Source organism: Natator depressus, chromosome 10 (genome assembly GCF_965152275.1).
Source record: "Natator depressus isolate rNatDep1 chromosome 10, rNatDep2.hap1, whole genome shotgun sequence".
In the NCBI taxonomy this organism is placed as follows: Eukaryota; Metazoa; Chordata; order Testudines; family Cheloniidae; genus Natator; species Natator depressus.
Genome location: NC_134243.1, coordinates 68,120,352 through 68,145,451, shown reverse-complemented (window position 1 = coordinate 68,145,451; position 25,100 = coordinate 68,120,352). Strand labels below are relative to the sequence as shown.

Genomic DNA, 25,100 nt, shown 5'->3' with positions numbered 1-25,100 from the left:
AACTTCTCTCACTCAGGGTATGTCTTCACTAGCACTTTAATGTGGCTGCATAGTCATGGCACCACCCCCACGAGGGGAGTAGCTACTGCGCTGGGAGCACGGCTGGTGCACTGTCTACACTTCCACTTTACAGTGCTGAAACTTTGCAGTACTCAGGGGGATGTTGTTTTTTCAGACCCCGAGCGAGAAAGTTGCAGCACTGTGAAGTGGCAGTGTAGACAAGGCTGTCTTGCAGTTGTTCCGTGACTCATATCTGCCTTTCTTGTGAAGTCCTGGGTAGTCACTCTGCCCACAGATGTTCACACCCACCTAATCACCAATGTCTGTTTAAAGGCTATGTGCTATAGCTATAATAATGTATGTGACTGTTTTGTAACTGCACGTGTAAGCTCACCCCACAATGAATTCTTTTCAAAACTTACACATATGCAGAAGTAGGACTCAAATTCCTCTCTGGATCTGATCCACAAATATTTGAAAGCTGTTTAATCGGAAGTAAGAGTCACCAAGAGAAAGGTAAACTGAGGAACAAATGAGATTTTGTGTGCAGTTGCTCAGCCATTCAGGATTTTGGCTTTATTTAAAATGTTAATTTTCTTTAATCAATGCTGAATGCATCCTTTAAAATTCTGAACCCTGCAGGAAAAGTGGTTGCTGACAATTACCAGATAAGTACCGTACATTGCACTGCACAAAGGGTCTTACTACATCAGGTAGCAAGTGAGGTAATCTACAACTTCAGATGATGGAGAGAACCATTTTATACCTTCAGGAACATCATATGGAGGTTTTAACTTTGAAAATCAGATATGGACTTTGAACCATGCACTCCTAAGGACTCGTTGGCTATGGAACATGGGGGGAGGGCATGAATCAAGGTCTTGCAAATCAAGATATTTCAATGGTGCCCCAGTCTTTTTGGGTTAAAGAAGATCCTCATTTATGATGTTTGTGAACAGTGCATCCACGTGTCATCATGCAATGGCATAGCATGGTAGTCACATCTCCCTTGATTCTTGTATTTTTCCCTGTCTCTTTTTTTTAATATTTTTGCAGGTTTTGCTTACCATTTTTACCCTCCCCCTACTACCCTTTCACCCAGTTCCCTTCCTGTTTTCTGCATCTTCCTTCTCAAGTTTTTGGCCCGTCTCCCTTATCTTCTTCCTCCCCCCAATGTCAGTCCCCCGTCCCCGTCCCCCCCAGCTTCCTTTCTCTTCCTCCATCTCCGCTACGTATTTACCACAGTGACCCATTGGTGTGGTGGTGCTGCTGCTGCAGGACTGACCAGAGAACAGGCACAACATGCAAAAAGAGAAGCTGGTTGGCTTAAAAGGAACTGCTGTCTCTCTGCTCCATGGAGGAGGGAGGAGCAGGAGTAAGGCTGACATCTCTGAGTGAGGAGGAGGGAAACAAGTGCAGGGAAAGCAGCTGCCTTTGGAGCTCCAGTGCTCCCTTTGCCACTTGGTTCTGCACTTATGACATGAGGCAGGAACGACTGTGCCCCCTACCTCACATATTGGGAACCACCACCCTTAAGCAGGAGGAAACTAGAGCTTAAAATGCTGCTATTCCAAAATCAGATGGGGGTATTGACAAAGATTTAGAGTCAACCTTATCCAGTTCCTCCTCCGTGCAAATCTATTTTGAACCAATGAAATAAGTCTTTGCAGCCTAGCTGTTGAGGGCATGCTATCATTCTTTCAAGCTTACAAAAATTCCTCTAGGAGTTAAGTGCATTGGATACAATGAATAGACTTTGAACAACATCCTTCACCATTTACTACTATTCATGCACTAAAATAGAAATAGCACATCCCACTGGAGCTTGATTTGACTCTTGCTGCACTTAATGACAGTAGTATGACCACTGATGCTTCACATCCTAGTAAATGGTCTGCCTGATGCTAGTGGATGAGCATTTAATTCCCTTTATACCAGTGCATCTGTTGCATCATTAAATGTGATGCTATAAGAAATCCTAATTCTGGAAGGGGTATTAAGTGTGTTTCAATGAAACACATTCTCAAAACTTAATGCTTTAACTATGACTCTTGTTTGGGCATAGATAAAATCAAATCAGCTGTGGAAATGTTTAGCAATAAATGCTGGTTACCGTAATAATGTAGGTATTCAAATCTCATGGTAAATTATGATATTACTTCAGTTAAACATAGTATATAACTGCTTGGAAGCTAATTTTTCCATGCAAAGAACATTCCTGAAATTACATGGGCCAAGGCTTCAGCTCATGTAAACTAGCATAGCACCACTGAAGTCAATGAAGCTGTGCTAATTTAAAGTTGTTGAGTCTGGTCCTAAGATTGCCACATTAAAGAGCAGACAGAGCAAGTCAAAATAAATCCAAGCAAATCTTTGTTCGTTTAACTACTCATCCCCCACCAAAATCAATTTGGGATAATCAGCTTTGTGGTTTGATAGCCAGGAGTCTAAAAATCTTTATTGAAAAAGAATCTTCTCCCCCATCCTACCTCATTTTTTTCTTCTTTTTAAAAAGTCCTGCTTTTACATTCAGCCTTGTGTCCACATGTAGAACAGTGGTGTTGGGTTTTTAATTTTTTGGTCTAGGTTTTCCTCCAAAGGACCTAGGAGGGCTGGCAAGGATATGGGATAGAGTGAGGTGATGGTTTCTGTCCTTTGCCACTGTTTGCAGATATTTGCACCTCAGCAGCTGGAGCTTTATAGATGGAATCAGGTTCTTGTGGAACTTCTAAACTGAACAAATTCTAAATAAAAACTGTCTGCTTTCCCCATGGTATCTGAGCTACCCCTTTTGTGCCTGGGTTCTTGTAGGGTCATTTGTTACTATCACTTCTATAGCCAAGTGCCCCCAACAGATGGGAAATAAATGTGTCTCCTGGCCCAGCAGATGCACATCTATGGCTTCTCCCAGTAATCAAGGGTTCAGGAAGGGGGAACAGTCTTCCTCTCAGTAACCATACAATATACTCCTCTCACAGAGGCTCTAGCCAGAAACGGTTAATGGTGCAGAGGCCCCTGCTGCTGAGTCATGCAGAACTCTGGTATTAATTAACCATCTACAAGCAGGAGCAGGGCTGAAGGGGGTGGGCTGGAGAGTGGCTTCTGATTGGTTTGAGGCTGAAGGAGAGGGTGGGCCTGGCAGATCCACATTGTCTAATGCAACATGTGGAGGGTCTCCTGGTGTGGTTGTAGCCGAGCTGGGAGCGTGTTTGCACCATAGCTTGCCCTGAGCTCAAAATGTCCTTCATCCAGATAGAAGAGAACTCAGATTTCCCTCTTCAGAACCTTCCCTATGGGGTTTTCTCTACAGAGGAGAAGGTGAGTTATCTGCTGCTTTGTCTTTGTGCTGCAAAGATTGCTGCTGTTGTGGGTGAATCTTTGCTCTGAAGTTCAGAGGCTATGAATGAGGAGAAAAGTTTTTTCTTTTTCTTTTTTTCAAATGCTGTGTGATGATCCCCAGATGCCAGGGACAGGAAAGGCTTTCCTGGCTGGGAATCTTAGGGGTTAGCTGTTTACACTAGGAAGCTTCAACATTTATACTGTCTTTTCTTGATGTGATGACCTGAGGGCTATTTCTTTAAAGAACATTAATATTTTCTATAAGTACTTTACTTTAAATCCATGTTAAATGCATATAATATATTTTCTGCTTTTTGAGTATAAAAGTCTATATTTCCTCATGCTATAAAGTTTTCACTTTTCTTTACCAGCACCATTTTCTATTATCTTCTTTATGGCTGAGTTTAACCTCTCCTTCCTCTTCCCTCTCAAAGCCCCATTTTAACTTTTATCCTGTATACTACTAATCTCAGTTGTATTGTGGAATGTTCATTGTAAGCAATATGAATTGATGTATCTGAAAGCTAGATTTGATTAAAAAAAAATAATCTGTGTAAAATATAATTAGGCTGTGACGGTAGCTATTGAGATACAAAGTTAGTTTTATAAGCATTAAAACACAAATTGTCAATATCAGATGTCAATATACACAGTAAATATCCTTAAATCAAATGTTAATAAGCTCTCAAGCAACATTTTTCTTACCTTGCATGTCAGTAAATTTGGACTATTATTGATTAAATATTTTTGTCACTTCCTGTATATACAGTGGAATTGATGTTTAGTGATTAAAAATCAAATCCTTCCAAGCTAAATATCTTTTTCAAGTGAAGTTTGTTTTAAACATGATAGTGGTCTACAGGACCACAATTCTAATCCTATAAATTAAGGGCCTACCCTTTTATTTTTCGCCCTATTTTGGGTTGAGAGTCAGGAGATTTGGGTTCTGTTCCTAACCCTGCAACCGACTAACCTGAGTGACTTTGGACAAGTCAAGTCTCTTCTGTATCTTCTATATCAGTGGTTTTCAACCTGTGGTCTGTGAACTCCTGCAAGTCCACAGACTGTCTAAGGGGTCCGCAAAAGTTTGTCATTCCCATAGAACAGTGGTTTTAAACCTGTGGTCCATGAACCCCTGGGGGTTCACAGATTGTCTAAAATTTCCAAAGGGGTCCACACATCCATTTGAAATTTTGTAGTGGTCCGCAAATAACTCAAGGTTGAAAACCATTGTTTTATATATTTACTGTTCCGTTCAATGCATATGTGCAAGGACCACACTGTGGGACTTATATTTTCTGAGACACGGTGGATGAGGGCCTATCTTTTATTGAACCAGCTTCTGTTGGTGGGGGAGAGAAGTTTTCACGCTTACACTGAGCTTTTCTTCAGGTCTGAAGAAGTTGACCTGAAGAAGCTATGACCTCACCCACCTTGTGTCTCTCATATCCTGGGACCAACACAGCTACAGCAACACTTGTATTTTCTGGCCATACAAGAAAAACATCACTAGGGTTTTGAAAGAAGCCCAATGGGGTTAGTCACCCAGTTGCCATTTCAATGGCAACTGGGTCCCTAACTCCCTTAGACTCCTTTTGAAAATCACACCATGTACCTCCAATTTACTGTACAGCGCTGCTGTTTGCAACAGATTACATTCATGTGCACATTTAGCAATGAAGGACAGGAGCCTCTGAAACACCCCTCCCCTCCCCCCCAACACACATCATAAAAGAGAGAGCTGGCAAGTAGATACCTCTGGAAACAGAAGCTGGAGGATTATCAATGGTTAATGAACATTGCAGAATCATCATAATGGTTCTCAGTTACTCTAGCATTGTTTTTGCCTCTCAGTTGTAGTTTAAAAATGAATTCCAGCTTAGAAGAGCCTAGGCTCTAATTATCTGGTGTTTTCCAAAGATAAAAGCTGGATGATGAAACTAAGGGCATGTCCACATGGCAATAAAACACTTGTAGCTGGCCTGTGTCAGCTGATTTGGGCTCAAGCTGAGTTTGGGCTCTGGACCGGACCCCATGAGTGGGAAAGGTCCCAGAGCTCAGGCTCCAGCCCGACCCAGCTAACATGAGCCAGCTAACGCTACGTTGCAAATTTATAGTCCCACGGCCCGAGCCAGCTAACATGGGCCAGCCGTGGGTGTTTTATTGCAGTGCTGATGTGCCCTTAATCTGTTCCCGGATGCGTGTTTGTGTGTTACTACATAGTGCACTTTTTCCTTCCCTAGTAACTATTCTTGCGCAAATGTCTCAATTTTTTTTAAAGTTGATTCAAATAATTTTATACCTTTTGGAAATTAATGTCCTATCACAAAATTATAATAATCGCTCTGTTAAAATAACAGTTTTTATTTAGGGCTACAGATTACAAATTAACTTGTCCGGCCCTGAGATTTTTCTGGCAGGAATGCCTGCTGAATAAACATCTAGGATTATATTTGTGCAAATCAGATTTGGGGTCTTGCTCAAAGAAGAGAGGCTGAAAGCAGTTGGTTTTTAATCTGTACTGGTTTTATTCTGTTTTCATTGAGACAAAATTGAATATCTGTACTTTTCTTTGGAATGAAACTGGTTACTATGGCTATATTTCATTTAAATTCACTACCAGTTGGAACTTCTGTTTGTAATGCCAAAGCATCTTTCTGATTTCAGCACAGCTGTGGTAGGGGGGATGTAGTCTGTGCCACTGCAAAGATAGCAGTGCAAGTTCTGAACAGAGTTTTTGTGTAGATCCTATTAAAAACTGTCACAAATGAGCAGCATTTTTGCTTTGTTTTTATTTTCATTTTTCAGTGATAGAGAGGTAAATATACACATGGAGGGAACCTTCCACACCAGCCTTTCCTCCTCCTCATGTGGAAGGATGGATCAGTGATAAGAGCACTAGCTTGGGACTTGGGTAACTCAGATTCAGTCCCCTGCTCTGCCACAAGCTTCCTGTGTGACCTTGGGCAATCCACTTAGCGTCTCTCTGCCTCATCTATAAAATGGGGATAATAGCACTTCCCTACCTCATGGGGATGTGGGGATGAACACACAAAGGTTGTGTGGCCCTCTGATACTATGGTGATGGGGTGGGGGGTGTATATGGGTACCATGGATAGATAGGCAGGAGGGAATGGCAATATCCTCCCCTTACCCCACCCCTGGAAGGTTGGGGTGGAAGGGTGTCCTTCCACCCTCAAAATCTGTGAGGAATTTGCCAAAAAAAATAGTGCAACTTCCCCTGCCTTCCTCTTAAATTTTAAAATCAGCAGCCTTTGTCCATCAATTATAACTATGGTAAGGTAGGCACCAAGGTAGCGCCTCAACTCCTGCCCCACTTAAACTCCGTGTACTCCCTTGTTTTTCCCCAGAACCCTCATAAGAGCATTATTGGCCACAGGTATAAACACGTTTTTTTCCAATTGTAGCCTAGGCACAGGATTGGGGTGGCAATTGGAGACCAGGTATTGGAACTGAGTGCTATTAAACATCTGTTTAGTGGACCAGCCCTCTCCAAGCACCAGGATGTCTTTGACCAGGTATTTATCATACAATTTGACAATGTCCATCTCCACCATGTTTTAAATGAAATGGCATGTGAAATTTTAGTGACCCAGACTCCGATCGAGAGCATTGTGGTAGTTTACATGTGAATGCTTGAGTTGCTGGTTTGTCCTTTTTTTTTTTTTTTTAAAAGGGGTGGGGGGCATGGGGAATTGGGACTGATTCACCATTGTGGTGGTCTTGTTTCATGTCAGTGTAACTCTGCTGAATGGAATTACTGGCTTAAAACTGGAGTGTAACAGTGCTGGGTTGGCACTGAGTGCACATGGCTACTCAGATGATTCTGCAGCAATCCACAGAAGCAGAGAGTTAGATGGTCTAACTATGGCCCCAATTCAGCAAAGCACAGGCAGGCCTCTCCTTCCTGTGCAGAAGTGGCAGGTGTTGGGGAGCGCACACTTTGCTGAATTGGAACCTACATCGCTTAGGAATGGAGCCACTAACAAAGAGCACCTGCAATTTAAAATTTAGACAGAAGTAAAATAAATGAGCTCTCCTAAAAGTTTCTTTCTGCTGATTAAGAAGTGCACTACGGAGTGCAATCTACCGAGTTCAGAGGGCCAGTACCAAGATTTATACACCACTCCAGTCCCACTTAAACTCCTACATTTCTGGCATCTTCATAAGGAGGAATCTCCAAGAGGAAACAACTTGGATTAAGTGGGATTTAAGTGGTACATAGCCCTTGCTGGCTCTCTGCGTGGGGGGTGAATATAATTTATATCTCAGATCACAACTAGTCTTGTCATTGCAAGCTTCCATGGTATTTGAAGATGTAGGTGGATGATGATTTTAATTATTATTCAATTTATTTATTTATTTGGTTTGCAAGAGCACCTAGATGCCTCTCGCACAGATCAGGACCCTATAGTGATAAATGCTGTACAAAAACATTCTCTTTGGGGAAGGGACATTGCAATCTAAGTATGAGTCAGATACAACAGATGTATACTGGCTGACAAGTGGGGGAGCACAAAGAAACAGTAAGACCATATTAATGATCATGATAGGCAGGGTCTCTGTGCATGGAGCTGCCTGTTACTTCAGGATTAGGAATGTAATCTCAGTACTGGTAACACAGGAGATACCCCACATGTACAGCAAAGGGAGTTGAGAAAACAAATGTTCTCTCACACATCTCTACCTTCATACTGTGTTTTAGCCAACCCTTAATGACTTCATGGGGTTGGGCCACGAAGCTTGGAAAGAAGCTAGAACGTTTCTCCAAAAGCTACTGTCAGCCAGTGAGCCAACACTGAGGGACAACTCTGAGCTACGGAAAAGGTGAGGCATCTGGGAGCTGGAAGTGACTCAAGATTAACACTCGTGGTTCCACATCACATGTACAAAGCACTTTTATTTGGCTCTTCAGCCTTCTCAGGGTCTGTCTGTATTTTGAGCTGGGGTGTCATTCCCAGCTGGAGGAGATATTTGTGGAGAGTCGGAGGAGAGGAGCAGTTTGGTTGCTATTATTAGTGAGGCTTGGGAGTTAATTGCACACTAGTGTTAGAAGTTGCTGGTGTGTAAACAGAAGCAATCAGTCCATCACCTAAAGAGGTGTTATAGCCTCGCTGGCAGAGAATCCAGTTCCCTGGAGAAGGGTAGTTGAATGTCACTGTGGTTCCAGTCTTCTCTCCCTCCCTCAATACTTCATTTAACAGTGGCCTTGTGTAAATATTTAACATAGCTCTGGAGGGATGGATCTGTTGTGTAGCTCTCAAGGCCTTTTGTAAACTTAGAAGGCACAATACAGTATCAACCTGAGGTAAACTTTCAGGCGGGTTCCTTGCTGTAATGAAATCGGAGCTAGCTGCATATATAGATATCCATATAGTCCCATGCGGGACCGGCGTTAGGGAAAATGGTGCCCTGGGCAAATGCAGGGGCAGCTCCCCCCATAGCTGGGGAGTGATGGGCACAAGAAGCAGGGGGAGGAGGGCATGCAGAGCTTCATGCAGCTGGGGGAGGTTCCCAGAGGTGGGTCTGACTCAGCCCTGGGAATGGTCAGTGCAGAGGAGGAGGAAGTACTGTCCCTCCCCTTCCTGCGAGGACTAGCAAGTGGAGCCTGGTGCACCACAGGAGCCCCCGGCCAGGGTGCCTCCAACCCTTACCCTCCCCGGCTCTGGGCCTAGCACTTGGGGGTTAAAGGGGCCTTGGGCTGGCTGTGAGGGGTGGGGGGGGGCGGTTGCCCATACATGAGGCCAGTAGCCCTGGTCCCATAAATCCCATGCATGCAGCATGACAGTCAGGGTATGTCTACACACTGCAATAAAACACCTGTGACTGGCCCATGTCAGTTGACTCGGGATGGGGGGGGTGGGGCCTATAAAATTGCAGCTTTAATCCTCAGGTTCCCAGAGCCTGGGCACCAGCCCAAGCCCAAACATCTACACTGTAATTTGATACCCAATCGCAGCCTGAGCCCCGCGAGCCTGAGTCAGCTGTGGGTGTTTTATTGCAGTGTAGACGTACCCCCAGAGGCCTGAAGGGTTTAGCACTTGTGAGGTCAGAAAACAAGGGTGTCTTAACACCTGTGCTAAGGAGAGACCTTTTGAGCTTTACAGCTGTCAGTAGTATACAGGCTGTTAGCGTCTTTGTAGGCCTCCTTGAGATCACACCTTCCATCCAGTAGAGGGCAGTGAGGACACATCTATACTCACCTTCCAGTGCATCTCAATGGATGCATTTCCTCCCATGTGCTGCTGTAGGAAAAGAGTGAGGTCTTCCAGGCATGCAACCCTTCCTGTGCACTATTGTACATTTCCTCACAGGATCTTGTAGAATCAGTTAACCACTTCAGTGCAATAGCGGCCTGTACCCTCTGTGCACTTACTTTATACACCATGAGCTAGCACAGAATTGCAGCAAGGCAGGATTTTTCAAAGCAGATGCCAGAACGAAGTTAGTGCAAAAAGAGACTGAACTTCCTCTAAGCCAGCCGAGGGTGACACCGGCTTTTTTGAGAGTTGTAATCTTTGTTTTGTATTTTTAGAGCATTTGTACCTCAGGCCTCTACTATAATGCACCTTCCAGCTAAAATCGGTAAGTCTCGTGAATTGATACCTACACGATTTGCTTGTATCCACTGAGACTCCCACATGCCCCAAATGTACTGGATGGTCAGACTGTGGCTGTGACAAGGAATGGGTGTAAAGTAGATATTACGGATTAATTGCAGATATTACTGATGTCACAAATAAAACATGTGTGCCGTATTTTAACACCGATGTAAGCAACTTTTACTAACTTAATCAAATCAAGGTTCCTTGGTCCCCCTAATCCCTTAAGTCAGAACTATGTCTCCAAAGGCCCATATGACCCCACTGGCTCAAAGCCCTTTTCTTTAGGCAGATGATTATCTTGATTTCAGAACACTGTGTCAGGTAACTACAAATAACTTCAGGCTCAGTTGTGCCATTTAGATCCTCCCTAGCAGAGCAGTGTCATGCTTGCCCCAAGGGTGAGCACTGGGCTGAATTTTGCATTGATGTTGCAAGATGACTCCTGCAGGTCCTGGGTTTATGGAGGCTGGGTGCCTGGGGGACTTGTAACTCTCGTTAAGTTAAATTATTACGTCTGACAATTCTGGAAAGCACCAGAGCAACCATTTCCACGTATTTCTGTAGGGTTGTCGGTCACTATGGTATCTGAGCACATATATTATGACCTTCAGGTGAAGGAAAAGTCAAGACCTGTATGAGTGTGTGTGTTTTCATGAGGGATCGAGGCTGATTTTAACAGAGCTGATAAATACAAACCAAGGAAGGGAGACAGGGTGAAATCAGCCTTATTTCTAACCTGTGACCAGTTGAATTTCAAAAATTGTCTCTGCCACTGTGGCCTGCAAGTTCTTCTGCAGTACTACCAAGCCCAAATGTTCAAACAGGTCAGGCACCAGCAATCGTGAGAGTTAAAAATAAATAAAATATTATTCGCCTTCTGGGTTTTGAGCCTTTATGGTGCATGTGGGTCAAATTTTAAGCTTTTCTCTGCAACTATAAGGGAAGCCTTTTTTTTCTTTAAATGAAAGCTGTGATTCTCACATAATCACCTGACTCCAGGAGCTGGAGCTGTAACAAAATAGCACGAGACGTGTGATTAAAATCACAAGAATTGGCAACACTGTTTCTGTCAATAACTTTGGAACTGGTGCTAGACTGGGAACCTGAAACCATGTGTGGGCTAAGCAGGCAAGGGTGGAGCTAGGAAGGGGAAAAAAGTCTCTTACAATCTTTGATATTTTTCATTCCCACTGCATACATTTTGAGTTCCATCAGGGCTACCAAGGTAATTGAAGTGTGAGTCAAACCATTTCCCAAAAAGGGCACTAGGGGGCAGTAGATGCCCTGTTTACAAAATCCTTTCCTCTGTTAGCAGTATTGCATTCTCAACAGCATCAGCAAAATGAAAATGACAATAGAAAATGGTTAAACTGTACAAAGCACGTGGCTTGTTCATATATTTGTAGCTAATGGTTTGAAATGGTGTTTTTTCTTGCCACTCTTCACTGCAAGTTTAAAAAAAAATACAGTTTTGCAGTGTGTAACCAGTTTTGCAGTGTGTTACCCTCCATGTGCAGCTGGCAACCATCCCCTCTTATAGATCATCTGTATGATTACTACAGTCTTGTGACTACATGTTTCCAAACTCCTCTACTTCTCTCTCCCCTTCCCCATCCTTTTCAGGGTAACAGAATGTGGAACGTTTATGCTCCTTCACCCTACCAGAAAAGGGTTTTCATACAGTTGATCTATATTTTGTGCTTTTCTTTTTCCCAGGAGACTACACTGACTTCTATTCTTCAAGGCAACATGCTACAAATGTTGGGATCATGTTCAGAGGGAAGGAGAATGCTTTGATGCCTAACTGGTTCGTAGTTCAGTTATTTTTTTTCTCACATGTCATGTTTTACACGTTTTGCAAAGGTCTGTGTAGCCTTCCAGAAAAATAATCCCCCAAGGACAGATTTCTAGCTAGTGTACATATAACTCTGCTATGGCTACAACGATGTATACCAGCTGAGGATCTGTCCCACAGTGTCTGAAACTCCACGTTTCCATTCTCCGCTATGTCTGAGCTGTGCTTAGTTGTAGCAGAAAGGAGTGACTGCAAGGAGTCAGTTGCAACTCTTTGATTCAGAGACAGTTTAATCTGAGAGCTGGTTCTTCTCATATAGCAAGAAACCAATGACTGAGTGTCAGTAAATAAATATGGATGCCTAAAAAGGTGGCACCATTCAGAGGACAAATGTATTTTAAAGTGGTTAGACAACAGTGAAACTTAGTAACTTACTGTAGAGTGCTTTGAGCTTCCACAGTGCATGGTTCTAGTGACTGTAATGCAGCATTTAACACACAATCAATGCTTTGCTTTAACAAGGTTGCACTTACCCGTTGGTTACCATGGCCGTGCATCTTCAGTTGTGGTGTCTGGGACACCAATTCAAAGACCAGTAGGGCAGATGCGACCTGACGATGGTGAGTTCGTGGTCATGCCATGGAAATGCACTGTTCTCCTTAGCGAGCAGCATGGCATTGGAATATGTTTGGCTGCATCTGGTCTTTTCTAGCTTCTTTGCTTGTTTGTTTTTAGCTTCATAATGCACCTTTCTGTCTGTTTAATTCACAGCTAAACCTCCAGTGTTCGGTGCTTGCAAACTTTTGGACATTGAGTTAGAAATGGTAGGATGTATTTATTATATTACATCTCTTTCCCTTTAATAAAAGAGAGTAAAAAGCTGAGCCTGTTATGAAAACGTAACATGACATAGGTTATATACAGGTACCATTCTTATAGCACCTCCATCTGGGCGGTATATTGCCTGCTATAGAACTTGCTTCAAAGGGGAGAATTCCATGCCTAAGAGTTGCATGGGAAAGAAAGCAATTCTAGGTTAACTTCTCTTCAGTATCATTCCAGTGCAAGGGGTATGAAAGACAGTGGCTGCATATTGGGGACTGGTAGGGATGGTATATTTTAGTGAGACTCTTGTAGGAAATACCCAATATATTCATTTTCTGTTAGCCCATGGCATGCCCCTTAGCCAGTCTCTAAGGTGATCGCTGTAGCTGCAAAGGTCTAAGCAGAGTGGGATGGAGAGAAGAAGGGAAGATTCCCTTGGTTGGACAAACGGGAAGCATAGAGTTCGCTGCGTCAGGTTCTGTTACAGGAAATTAGAACTTCTGCCTAGGGAGACTAGATCATATTTCTTAGTGCACTAGCTATAGCTCTGTGCATGTGGTAGCTGCAGTTTAGATGAGAGTGCCTTTTAGCAAATTCAGGCCCTGAGTTTAATCATAGAATACCAGGGTTGGAAGGGACCTCAGGAGGTCATCTAGTCCAACCCCCTGCTCAAAGCAGGACCAATCCCCAATTTTTGCCCCGATCACAAATGGCCCCCTCAAGGATTGAACTCACAACCCTGGGTTTAGCAGGCCAATGCTCAAACCACTGAGCAATCCCTCCTCCCCAGAGAACTGAGTCTTATCAGCTCACTACTATTCAGGTGGTTCAACCCTGCTCTCTCACATGGGGAAAGGAAAAAGCTGTAACTTGTTTCATCTGCACAAGGAGATTCCAATTAAAGTTAATGCGGAAAGCAAGTAAAATCACATTCTACCCTATCTGTCTTGTCTGCCCTCCTCTATAGTAGCACTACCTGCAGGGGATTTGTCTTGGTGTAAACAAAGGTCTTATTTTCAAAACTTTGACTTGGTTAAAGCATTTTCTTTTCCATTTCAGGCGTTCTTTGTAGGCCCCGGAAACGAGTTTGGGAAGCCTATCCCAGTCGACAAAGCTCATGAGCACATTTTTGGAATGGTCCTTATGAATGACTGGAGTGGTAATAAGGCGTTACTCTGATTCCCTGGGGGAATGCTTTTTGCTGTTGCAAGATATTCAAAATATTGACAGATATTGTATTTGTTTTAAATGATGGAAATGTAAACTACTCAGGACACTGATGGGCTGAGGGGTGTGGGAGTAGAATACAGTCTACAACTCTCAGGCATTGGTTCAAATCCAGCTCAGGTCAGTAATGACTAAGAGCTACTCCTAATGGAGGTCATCTAGCTGTCTACGTGAAATGAGCTGATTTTAGGTCTAATTCCTGATTGACAGGGATGTGACATAAATCATTGCCATAGCTGGCGCACTCAGCAGAGGGTAGCTGTAGATTAGAGGGAAAAGAGTTAACAATTACAACATATTCCCTAGTGTAGACACAGGTGAACACTTTGTAGCTCATCAAGATGGACCCTAAGATTGATTTTAACTAGTTAAATGGAAGTAAAAGATGTTAACCAGTGTCTAGGCTAGGGTAAAAATATTGGCTGGGTTGGAGTTAACAAACCCTGATCTAACTTTGGCTGCTCTTCCTAAGCGAGACCTACCCAGAGGACTTCGAACTGTGCTTTTGAGCCCTTCAGATGACTGCTTTAGGTCATGGTTGAACTACCCTGGGCAAGTGGGTAGCATTTCATTGCTTGTTCTGTGGATGGTGCTGGCTGTTGGTGTGCAGAGCTCTCATCCGGCACTCCATCACTAGCCTGAAGTCTGTGTAACTCTCTGAAAATTTCATTATATTTCTTTGATTTTTCCTTTTTTTCCAGCTCGTGACATTCAGAAGTGGGAATATGTTCCACTGGGTCCATTTCTGGGCAAGAGCTTTGGCACAACCATCTCTCCATGGGTTGTTACTATGGAAGCTCTCATGCCATTTGTTTTACCAAACCCGGTCCAGGTTAGCAAGAGAACAGCTGGGTCGCTAGAAATGATTTGAGTGAAAATAGAATGAAGGTCTCTAAGGTCTGAGAACAGAAACTCTTGGTTGTACCAGCACCTTTCTACTGACTTCAAGGCTTGATCCTGCCTCCAAGATGTGGAATGACATCCTGGCCCCACTGAAACCAGTGGGGAAAATGCCCATTGACTTCAGTGGGGCCAGGTTTTCAGTCATGGTGAGTATGGCTGCATAGCTTAGAAAACCATCTGCAGATATGAGCAGCACAAGAAGAACATCTCTCTCAAACATATGTGCTTAGAAACAATGGTAATCGGCAGGCTTCTCTCTAGAATTTGGTAACACTTCAAGTGCTTACAGTAAGTGATAGGGATGATGGGCTCTAGCTAAAACGTTCTGATCAAGAATCAAGCCTACCCATAGTTTGAGGGTATTTGATTCTATGGCACGTAGCCATTTAATTAGACTTAATACAGTGAAGAGAGTTTACAAATCGCTCTTCTCAGGTCTGAAACTGCAAGCCTTCTGCCAACTTTGAGTACACACAGTGTGCCAAATCAGGACAAAGGTGCACTAAAATTTTATTTGTTTGGGTTTAACAACCATGTGAAAAATCAAGAGCGCTTTTGGAGGCCAGGAGAAAAAGTGCATTTGCTTAAATGAATACCTCGGTAGTGGTGTAAACATTTGTGACATAATTGTGTGTGTGAAGCAGTAGGGTAGGCAATTATTCATGAAGGCAAAGGGAATGGGAAGAGAGCTGTTACTAAATGTCCCCAGATATGTGCCAGACTTTTCTCTTTCCTTTTGGCCTTCAGGCTGTAATGCTTGTTATGTGCTTTAGGTTCCCAAGCCACTGCCATACCTCTGCGATGAAGAGCCCTATGCTTTTGACATAAATCTCTTTGTCGCTATCAAAGGTACAGTAACGCTTCATGATTTGTGGAGTTAAAGTAATGTAGAATCCGCCATGTTTCAGACATTTGTTCCATCCATTCTGGGATCCTGATTTCTGCATAGGGCAATACTTGCTGAGTCAGAGGAAGGTCAAAAAGCTCATAATGTGCCCACTCATTAGTGCAGTGCAGTGCTGTACTGTGGGAAACAGTCCCCTTGCGGTGGCTGCATATGACCATTTTACAACCTGAAGATTGATTGATTGATTGATTGATTTATTCTGATGGCACTTAGACACCCAAGCGGGCTCAGAGCTCCACAGTACTCCAATGGCTTTGCAGTCCAATTAAAACAAGATGCGATAAGTGGTAACTAATAATCAGAAGGAATGGAGAGAGGGAAGACCAGGGAAAGAGTACTAAGAATGTGTGTTTTACTAGAGGTGAAAGATGACTGACTTCATTGGGACGTGTAGAGTAAGGTATGTCCCGAAATGAGTATGGGGATCAGAACATGACCCTCTGATGCTATGCTTAATGTGCGGGACTGTCATGGTCCTGCTGTTGCATGTGTGTCAGTAGAAGAGGAGCTCGGCACCCTAACGCCCAGTAGAACAGGCCAGCAAGGGGGTGCAGGAAATTGTGTATCTGCCATCTCTCGCCTTTCAATCCCCAACACATCCCCTTCACGGGTGCAGTTCATGGGCTCTTGGGATGATGCAGCAAAGTTTGATACAGAGAATCAAAGAGAGAACCAGAGGAAGGTTTGGCCAATGGTTAAGACAGTACCCTGTACTATGGAGTCACAGACTCAGTTCCTTGCTCTGCCACAGTTTTCCTGTGTGACCTTGGGCATGTCACTTAGTCTCTCTGTGTCGTCGTAAAATCGGAATGCTATTCTACTGATGAGGGCTACATAAGGACTTAAGCTAGAATCATGCTGAAGGTAAGGTATCATGAAAATAAAAATAGCAAAGGTGATTTTTCCTTTTAATAATACTATGTATTTCTGTAGATCCTGCCATTTGTCCTAAATAAGCCTCACAACTCCCCTGGAAGATAGGGAAATAATATCTCCATTTTATGGTGAGGGAAGCAGAGGTACAAGAGATTAAGTGACTTAGTCATAGGGGAAGTCTGTGGCAGAGCAGGGGATAGAAACCAGATTGTTTGGCATACTTCCTCCTCTTGCAGCCCTTCCTACCAAGACAGAGTATGTCATTGCTTATTTTCTGCTGAGCCTGACAATGGCAATGGAAGCCTCTGTCCAGCCATAAAATGAAAATGCCATAGACGTCTTCACCTAGTGCAATTTTTCCATTGATTGCTTTTCCCCCCCATCCCTTTAGGAGAAGGAATGAGCAACCCAGCCACAATATGCAAATCAAACTTTAAGGTAAGAGTATGGTTTAATTTCATTCATTTCAAATGATGCTGGCACATTGCGTCCCATACTCAGTTTGTATAAATCAGCATACACTGATTTACACTAGCTGAGAATCAGGCCTGTTATGAGAGGAAAGTTGGTGATGTGTGTTGTCCCAGCTGATTTACAAACACTTGGGAGCTTCAGCTATGAACAGAGACTGGCTTTTCCTGCAACTAGGGCTTAGCACCAAAAAAGTTCTACGTGTGCTATAATAGTTTTGCTGGAGATGGTGCGAGGGCAGAGAGGGGGAAGGGTGCACACTATACAAAGATGGATGAAAACATCCCAATTCCACCCAGTGTGTGTTTGCCTCCAACATCACTGCTGTTACACAGAGGTGAACACAGCATTTGCCCCAGTCCAAGTGTGATGGAGGACACCAGTCAAATAAATGTGGACATGCCAGCTGCAGGATTTCATAGTGTGTTTTGTGTCCACACTGGATTTTAGTTCCTGGTTTCTAACCCAAAGAGTTTAAACAATTGCGAGACAAATTCTCGGCAGCTATTTTTATAGCCAGTGTTTAACATTGGGCCTAAGCCTTGAGTTTTACTCAACTCCACTGGGTACCGAACCCAGAAGGGTGAGGGAAAAGTGGGCTCAATATAAATTAGGGCAGCCTAGTTCCTGAAGTATCCTAGGATGAATTATCTCAAGCCCTGCCGACATGAATACATCTAATGTATCTAAATATTTTTAACCTGTTCTCTCTCTCTCAGCTTGTGCTCCTTCCCCCTTGTTAATATTAATAGTGTTCAGCATCTGGTCACCATGTTTTTAGTGAAGCCTGAAGTAAACTAGACATTAAATGCTTTGATGTCCTCTATTATTAGCTCTTCTTTCCCGCTAAGTAGTGGATTTACAACTTCCTTCATCTTTTTCTTGCTCCTAATGTATTTATAGAACCTGTTTTAATTGCCTTTTATGTCCCTCACTAGCTGTAACTCATTTTGTGCCTCAGCCTTTCTGATTTTTGTCCTTCTATGCTTGTGGTACCCTTCTGGACTCAATCTTAGCCATTTTTCCATCTTTCCTGTAGGATTCTTTTTTGATTTTAGGTCATTAAAAGCTCCTCATATGGCCATATTGGCTTCTTGCTATTCTTCCTATATTTCTTTTGCATAGTTTGCTGTTGTGCCTTTAATATTGTCTCTCTGAGAAACTGCCACCTCTCCTGAACTCCTTTATACCCTTAGGTTTTCTTCCCATCAGCTCTTACCTACCAGTTATCTGAGTCTGCTAAAGTCTGCTTTTTTTTTTTTTAAAGCCCATAGTCCTTATTCTGCTATTCTCACTCTTTCTTTCCTTAGAATCATTAAATCTATCATTTCATGGTCACTTTCACCCAAATTGCCTCCCACCTTCAGATTCACAACCAATTTCTCCCTGTCAGAATTAAGTCTAAAATGGCTGCCTCCCTGGTTACTTCCTCCACCTTCTGAAACAAGAAGCTGTCCTCAGTACATCCCAAGAATTTGAGATTTTTATATTTTGCCATATTACTTTTCCAACAGATGTCTGGATAGTTAGTCTCCCATTGCTATCAGGGCTTGGGTTTTGGATATTTCTGTTTGTTCCAGAAATGCCTCATCCACCCCCTCCTGATTTGGTGATCTATAGTAAACCCCTAACATGACATTACCCCTGGATTTTCCCCTCTCGTCTTCACCCGGAATCTTTGATCTGCCTCTGTAGCTCATGAAAGCTTATGCTCAAATAAATTTGTTAGTCTCTAAGGTGCCACAAGTACTCCTTTTTCTTTTTGTGGATACAGACTAACACGGCTGCTACTCTGAAACCTATCATCTCTTTCTGGACCTCATTACAAGTGTGTATATTCTTGGTGTATTAAGCAACCCCTCCTCCTGTTTTTTCCCTCCTTGTCCTTCCTGAACAAACTATTACCCCTCTATACCAAAATTCCAGTCACAAGATTTATCCCACCAAGTCTGTTATGCTAATTAAATCATAATGTAGCTTGGGTACTAAGCCTTCCAGTTCTTCCTGTGTGTTCCCCATACTCCTTGCATTTGTGCATAAACACCTAAGATGTTGAGCAGATTTCCCCATTGTTTTCCTCCTTATTGCTCCTATGTCCCTATTGTAATTTTTCCCGCCCCCAACATCTAGCCTTCTTAAGGTATGTCTGCACTGCAATAAAAGACCCGCGGGCTGGCCCGGGTCAGCTGACTTGGACTGTGGGGCTATAAAATTGCAATGTAGACATTTGGGCTCAGGCTGGAGCCTGGGCTCAGAGACCCAGTGCGGGGGCGTGGTCACAGAGCCTGGGCTCCACCCCAACTCTGAACATCTACATATAATTGTATAGCCCAAAGTCAGCTGACCAGACCAACCGCAGGTCTTTTATTGCACGTAGACATACTCTTAAGGTCAACACCTGGCCTTCTGTTAAGGTCACTTTTTTTTTTTAAACCTACCTGTGGGCTTTTCTCATTGGTCTCCTTTGAACCTCATTTAAAAAACCCCACACTAGGTTAGTGAGTCAGTGGCCAAAGAGGCTCTTCCCCTTGAAAGTCATATTAGTAACATGACTGATGTTGTCTGTGCTGTACTGCCAGGTACCTGCACTTCTTCTGTCTAGTTACCCATTTAACAATTATTAGGACTGGTTACATTGCGCAGAAACAGCTGACTCTGGTAGCCACAAATTGCCAGTAACCCCAACATTAATGCCACGCCTTCAAGTGCTAAAATCCTTCTACACAGGATTCCATTGACATCTACTTATTCCTGCTGAGGGGCCAAATACTCATATAGAGTGGGCCTGATTGAAAGTCTGTTATGTCATTGGAAAGGTTCCCATTGATTCCACTGAGCTTTGGACCAGGCCAGTTGCCTACGGAGCTGTGGTATTAATATGCTGTATGTTGTGAAAGTAGGGTTACAGAAGTTGCTTCTCACCTCTTCAAACTATTTGTATTCAGGCCATACATCTGGAGACTAATCAGTGAGCCAGAGGATCAATTTAAAGTAATTACAAATGTTCCATTTAGGCTGCTGAAGGCTCCTGATTAGATAAGGATGTTGTTCTTGAGGGCTAATGTTTAACAATATGATCCAGAAAGAATGAAATGCATTTTGAACAGACTAGTGTCATCTGAGAGTCATGTTTGTCCTTCACTTCCCCCTTTTTCCAGTACATGTACTGGACCATGAAACAGCAGCTGGCTCATCACTCCATCAATGGATGCAACCTCAGACCTGGAGATCTCCTGGCATCTGGAACAATCAGTGGACCCGTAAGCATTTCACGAACAGCTGTCACTAATAACTAAGTACTCAGCAACTAGAAACTGGCCTTCAACCCACTTTGTTTTATTATGGACATCTTTGTAGTTCTTCCTTAGTCTTTTTGGAGTACATATTTTTTAAGCCTTCCTACTGTCAGTATCCATAAAAGCCGGTTGTGGTATTTTAGAGGCAACAGTATTCCTGCACAAAAGTAGCCCAATCCTGCTGTGTGAGTTCCAGCTACTATCTCATTGTTAAAAACAAACCCCACAGCAACAGTATGTTGAGATCTATGGAGGGAAAACCTCTAGATAATATAAGTGTTACTGTTATTCAAAGTGTTAACACTTCCAAGTCTCTCAATTCTGTATGAACCTAGTTTCATAGTCCATTATTTTCATTTATACTGCACTGGTGTTGCACTCTACTTAGAAAATGCAAAACCCACTTTCTCCAATGTATTTTTTGGGATTCATGGAGCTCTGTCTCCTGACCAGCACATTCTGGACATTGTTCAGTGGTGGACTGAGGTGTGATGTGTTGTTTTCCTTCCTCGTGCTGAAATAGAAAATAAGGACAGGTTAATATTTTATACCCTGATGTCTAATAGCCTATAAAGTCATCGGGAGACTTTCCACTGGGAAACATCAGTGGGGGTTGGATCTTGCTCCTAGTGCATTGCCATCTGTTCTTCTATAAGGCTCCAGTAGTGTGCCAGTGTAATAAAGCACTTACACCATCCTGCTGGGGTACACGTGTATAAATGAAGTGCTTTTTCTTTTCTCTAATACACCATGCTGCAGATTTACATTAAAATCTTTTTAACATTTACCAACATTTAGCATTCCTCTGTACAATGAAATGTGAATAGGACTCTGAAATGTAGCAATAGACAGATACTTGAGAGGCAGAAATAGTGGCCTAGATTTAGCTCCATTCTTCCTCGAACAGGATCCAATTTTTCCTTATAGTGCCCACTACAAAAGCTAATGATGCCAAAGAGAAGACTGCTTTAGGCAGTTGTGGCCTCCAGCAAGTAAGGAGTTAAAAACACAAGACGGGCGAGTAAGCTAGCACATCAATGAACTGGATCAATGACTGTTACTGGCAAGGTTCCATTGCACAGAATCCAACAATATACTGTGTTTGTTTTCTCACTTCCAGCAGCAGGGGCTTGGTGGTTAATGGCAGTACAGACATGTGGAATGGTTTTACAATTCTGTTACTAACTTATGCTTTGAAGGATCCGGAGAACTTTGGCTCCCTGCTGGAGATGTCCTGGAAGGGAACAAAAGTAGTTGACCTTGGGAATGGACATTCTCGTAAATTTCTGCAGGATGGGGATGAAGTCATTATAACAGGTAACAACCAAATGATTATGAGTGTGTTCTCTGGGTACTGTGGACTGGCCTAGTACCACGGCGTGTGGCCCCTAGTTGTTTTATGTATAGCATTTCTAGTGGGAGTCAGGCTGCCTGTGAATTCCTAGCTGCACATGACCCCCTTCCTGGTTCCTGGGAGGTAAAGGCAGGGGGATAAACTGTCCCCTGCTATATCTGCTGTATGGGTCTGTTTGTAAGTGTCTGTCTATTTTTGGGTATTATACAGTGCCTGTTACCATAGTATTGAAGCACATGGGCTCCCCATTTCCCAGGTTCAGAGATCCCTTTTGAGCATGATGCCAGGATTTTGGTGTTCTGCCCCCTCCCTACCCCCCCCCCACACTTAATTATAGCCTTTATATCAAATAAAGTTGCCAGATATTTTTGAATGAACTGAAAAGACAGCACCAGAGCAGGAATGGTGATGCTTTTCACTAGCCTGCCTTTCCCTTAAGTAGTTACTGCATGCACACGCGCGCGCACACACACACACACACACACACACAACTGTAGTCATATATAGTGTGCAATGCACAAAAATACTTTGGGGGCTAGTAGTTTTGATTTGGGGTTTTTTGCAAACTAAAAATAAACACGTGATACTTTGTTACTCCTCTTTTGACACTTCCCTCTCCATAGAGATGTGTGATAGTGTTGTTCCTTTAGGTAGCATAAAAGCTGCTATGGAAAGCAAAGGAGATGTTTGGTTTTTTCCAGCATGACACTAAGGACTGGGATTTTGAAAGGAGCCTTAAAGAGTTAGGTGTGGTGGTGTAATTTAGATAGAACGTATGGACCCAAAGAGTCAAAGGTGTTAACATGCCCCTGACATGGTCTAACATTAAACAATTTCAAACAAGGGTTGGTATACAGAGACCTCAGCCTGCTTAGTACCATGGCAAACACCATTAAGCCTCTTATTAAAGATACAGAACGAGAAGGGAAAAATGGTTTAAGTATTTGGAATGTAAAGTATTAAGCACGGCTTTCATTTTAACAACATCCCTTGTTCCATTTCCCCTTGAGCTCTAGAGAGTTTTTAGACAGAAACCCCCACTTGTTTAACAGTCTCTTAAGTGGTACTGAAGATCATAATGACTGTCCTTTTTGGGGAAAAGAAAAAATTAGTTGAAATGAGCTGGTGCTGCTGCTGTTGAAGTCTGGTCCCGTTTCCTAGAAAACAAGACAGACAGACAGAAACCTAAAGATAGAAAGGGCAGCTTCTGTGTCTGGTGTTGATTCTCCCTTGCAACCTTGCTGCTGGAAAACCCAGGCACAGCACACAGTCGTATCAGCCACTCCGAGTCCTGGCAAACTCATACCAGCATCAGGATGTTTTAGGGCATTGCTTTTATCTGCTTCTGTGGTCACAGGCTTACAGAGGTGTTGCAAAATATACAGTCTTGGCTGGCTAAGCCAGACTTTTCATAGACAGAAGGCAAAAGGAGGATAGGAAAGAGAAGAAATAAGGTGGGAAAGGAAAAAGACAGCGTGAATGTGTGTGTGAGAGAGAGAGAGAGAGAGAGAGTCTCCACATACCTTGTGGTGTTCGGGATTTAGCCGAAGCCAGTAGAGGTACCGATGTCATCTCTGGCTCCCTCTCTTGGCTTGATCTAGTTGGGACATTTCTTGTGATCAGAACAATGAAGACCCAATGATGCTACAGTGGATCCCAGGACCCCAGGTGACAATGAGGGTGGCAGCCATGATGGTGAAGCTCACTCCTTTCCCTTCTTTGAATCAGCAATTGTTCCATTTCGCTTCCTCTCTACCAGTTTTCCTCAAACACTTTTATTTTAAGGAGCCCTTAGGAGGAGCGATGGGCAGAGTCATTCACTCCTTCGTTATTTTATCAGCCAGTGGGCCTAATTTTGGACACACCAATTTTGGTTCATTGATTGCCGGTCTCCCACTGTTCTGGTTTACCAGACACTATCTTAATAAAGTTTTTGAATTTTATCAGTAGGCCTTTTTGTTTGGGCTAATTCAGCCTCTTTTTTTTCCCCATCTTTCCCCGTTTTCAACGTTTTGTTGTTGTAGGTTATTGTAACATTTTATGAACTTTCACTCACTTTTCACAGTTAAGCTCAGACTTAGGGTAAATTTGTCGGCCCAGTTATCACAACAGGTGCCTACTGAATTTCAGTAGGATTTGAGTGTCTGCCTCCCTTAGGCTCCTCTGAAACTCCCAGCCAAAGCCTCCATGCACTTGAGCCATTTGTCCTGGCTGCAGGAGCCGAACCCAGAATCCTAGATCTAAACCGTTTTGAATACGGTAGAGGCGGTTCCAGTTCAGATTCCTGGATCCAAACCTGACTCTTGTGTTTTTAGTTCAAAGTCAGATTCAGAACCAGAAATTACTTTTTTCCTCCTGTTTTTGATATGGGGTAAAGCTATTCTCGTGAGATTTTTTGACCCAATTTTGCAGACATCTCCTCAGTTCCTCTGCTGGCCATTTTAGAGAACTGTTTGTGAAATTTTTCATATCAACAAATCTCACTAGCCGGAACCTAACCTTGATCTGAACAGCTTCTTCCATTCTCCCCCACCCCCCAGTTCTTACACATACTAAGTGGAGTAGCCCACAGGATTTACACAGACAACGAAGCTGCCAGAGTGCTAGGAAGAATTAATGAATGTGACATGAGTAAGAGGAAACAATTGTGACTAAGTCATGGAGGCTGGTACATATGTCTGGTGAAAGGAACATTTTTTTGGGACTGGGAAACTTGCAAGGACTATCATAGGCGGGGGATACCTACAGCACAGAGGCAAAACTACTGTGCCTTACCCAGCTGGCTATCTCGACAATTAAGGAATGAACACAGGAAAATAATTCTAGCCAAGTGAAGGAGCATTGGTGCAAGGTCTGAGTATGAAGCTAAGCAGACACTGTAGGGGCCCTTCAAAGAGAGCACTGAAATAAATGAGGTGGCAAAATCCAGCACACGGTGGTGCATGCACATCAGTACAGCCCATTAACCGCTTCGAAAGCATCAGCAAGATTAACAGCTCTGACGTCACAAGAGCGGGCCCTGTAATAGATCCCCTGAACCAAGAACGGAAATAGAAAATATGTTACTGAAACTGACAACAGCTGCAATAAATGAGCTGAGATATCCAGAGGGGTAATGGTGACAGTATGATCAACAAGAAGGCAATGAAGATTTACGTGCAGAGATGGACATGGAGCCTCGCCATGTGTTCACTTCTTTGTGGGTTGGATTTGCTGGGAGAGCACTGTGTAGAGGCTGTGGAATTTACCGTTGCGCTGCGGTGACCTCTGTGCACCAAGTGGGGTAGTTAGGTGAGGTGAATGGGCCCACTAGTATGAATGAAGTGCAGATCCTGTAGTAGTGACATTTCAGAGCTGCCTCTTGCTTTTTAAATCATTGTTGCAGCTGCCCCCACCACCACTCCCCACCACCTGCTAATAGGCAGATTCCACTTGTCTGGGGTTACCATACGTCCTGTTTTTCCAGAACATTGCTTCTTTT

The 25,100-nt window shown here is 43.2% G+C and overlaps 1 protein-coding gene across 2 annotated transcripts in view; it reads left to right on the top strand.

Annotated features, from left to right (window-relative positions):
- Positions 1-3,135: 3,135 nt before the first annotated feature.
- Positions 3,136-25,100, top strand: part of FAH (fumarylacetoacetate hydrolase) — a 31,147-nt gene continuing 9,182 nt past the window's right edge. The window contains exons 1-14 of one of the 2 annotated variants that reach the window (XM_074966452.1): positions 3,136-3,318; positions 6,768-6,878; positions 8,066-8,187; positions 9,896-9,945; positions 11,682-11,772; positions 12,283-12,380; positions 12,532-12,584; positions 13,645-13,744; positions 14,514-14,644; positions 15,489-15,564; positions 16,890-16,936; positions 20,128-20,229; positions 21,465-21,582; positions 23,221-23,276. In XM_074966452.1, coding sequence (XP_074822553.1) covers positions 3,238-3,318; positions 6,768-6,878; positions 8,066-8,187; positions 9,896-9,945; positions 11,682-11,772; positions 12,283-12,380; positions 12,532-12,584; positions 13,645-13,744; positions 14,514-14,644; positions 15,489-15,564; positions 16,890-16,936; positions 20,128-20,229; positions 21,465-21,582; positions 23,221-23,261 — 1,221 coding nt within the window. In that variant the 5' untranslated portion in view covers positions 3,136-3,237 and the 3' untranslated portion in view covers positions 23,262-23,276. Of the gene's footprint in view, positions 3,319-6,767; positions 6,879-8,065; positions 8,188-9,895; positions 9,946-11,681; positions 11,773-12,282; positions 12,381-12,531; positions 12,585-13,644; positions 13,745-14,513; positions 14,645-15,488; positions 15,565-16,889; positions 16,937-20,127; positions 20,230-21,464; positions 21,583-23,220; positions 23,277-25,100 lie in introns of those variants that run through there. The other variant, XM_074966451.1, reaches the window with a different exon arrangement.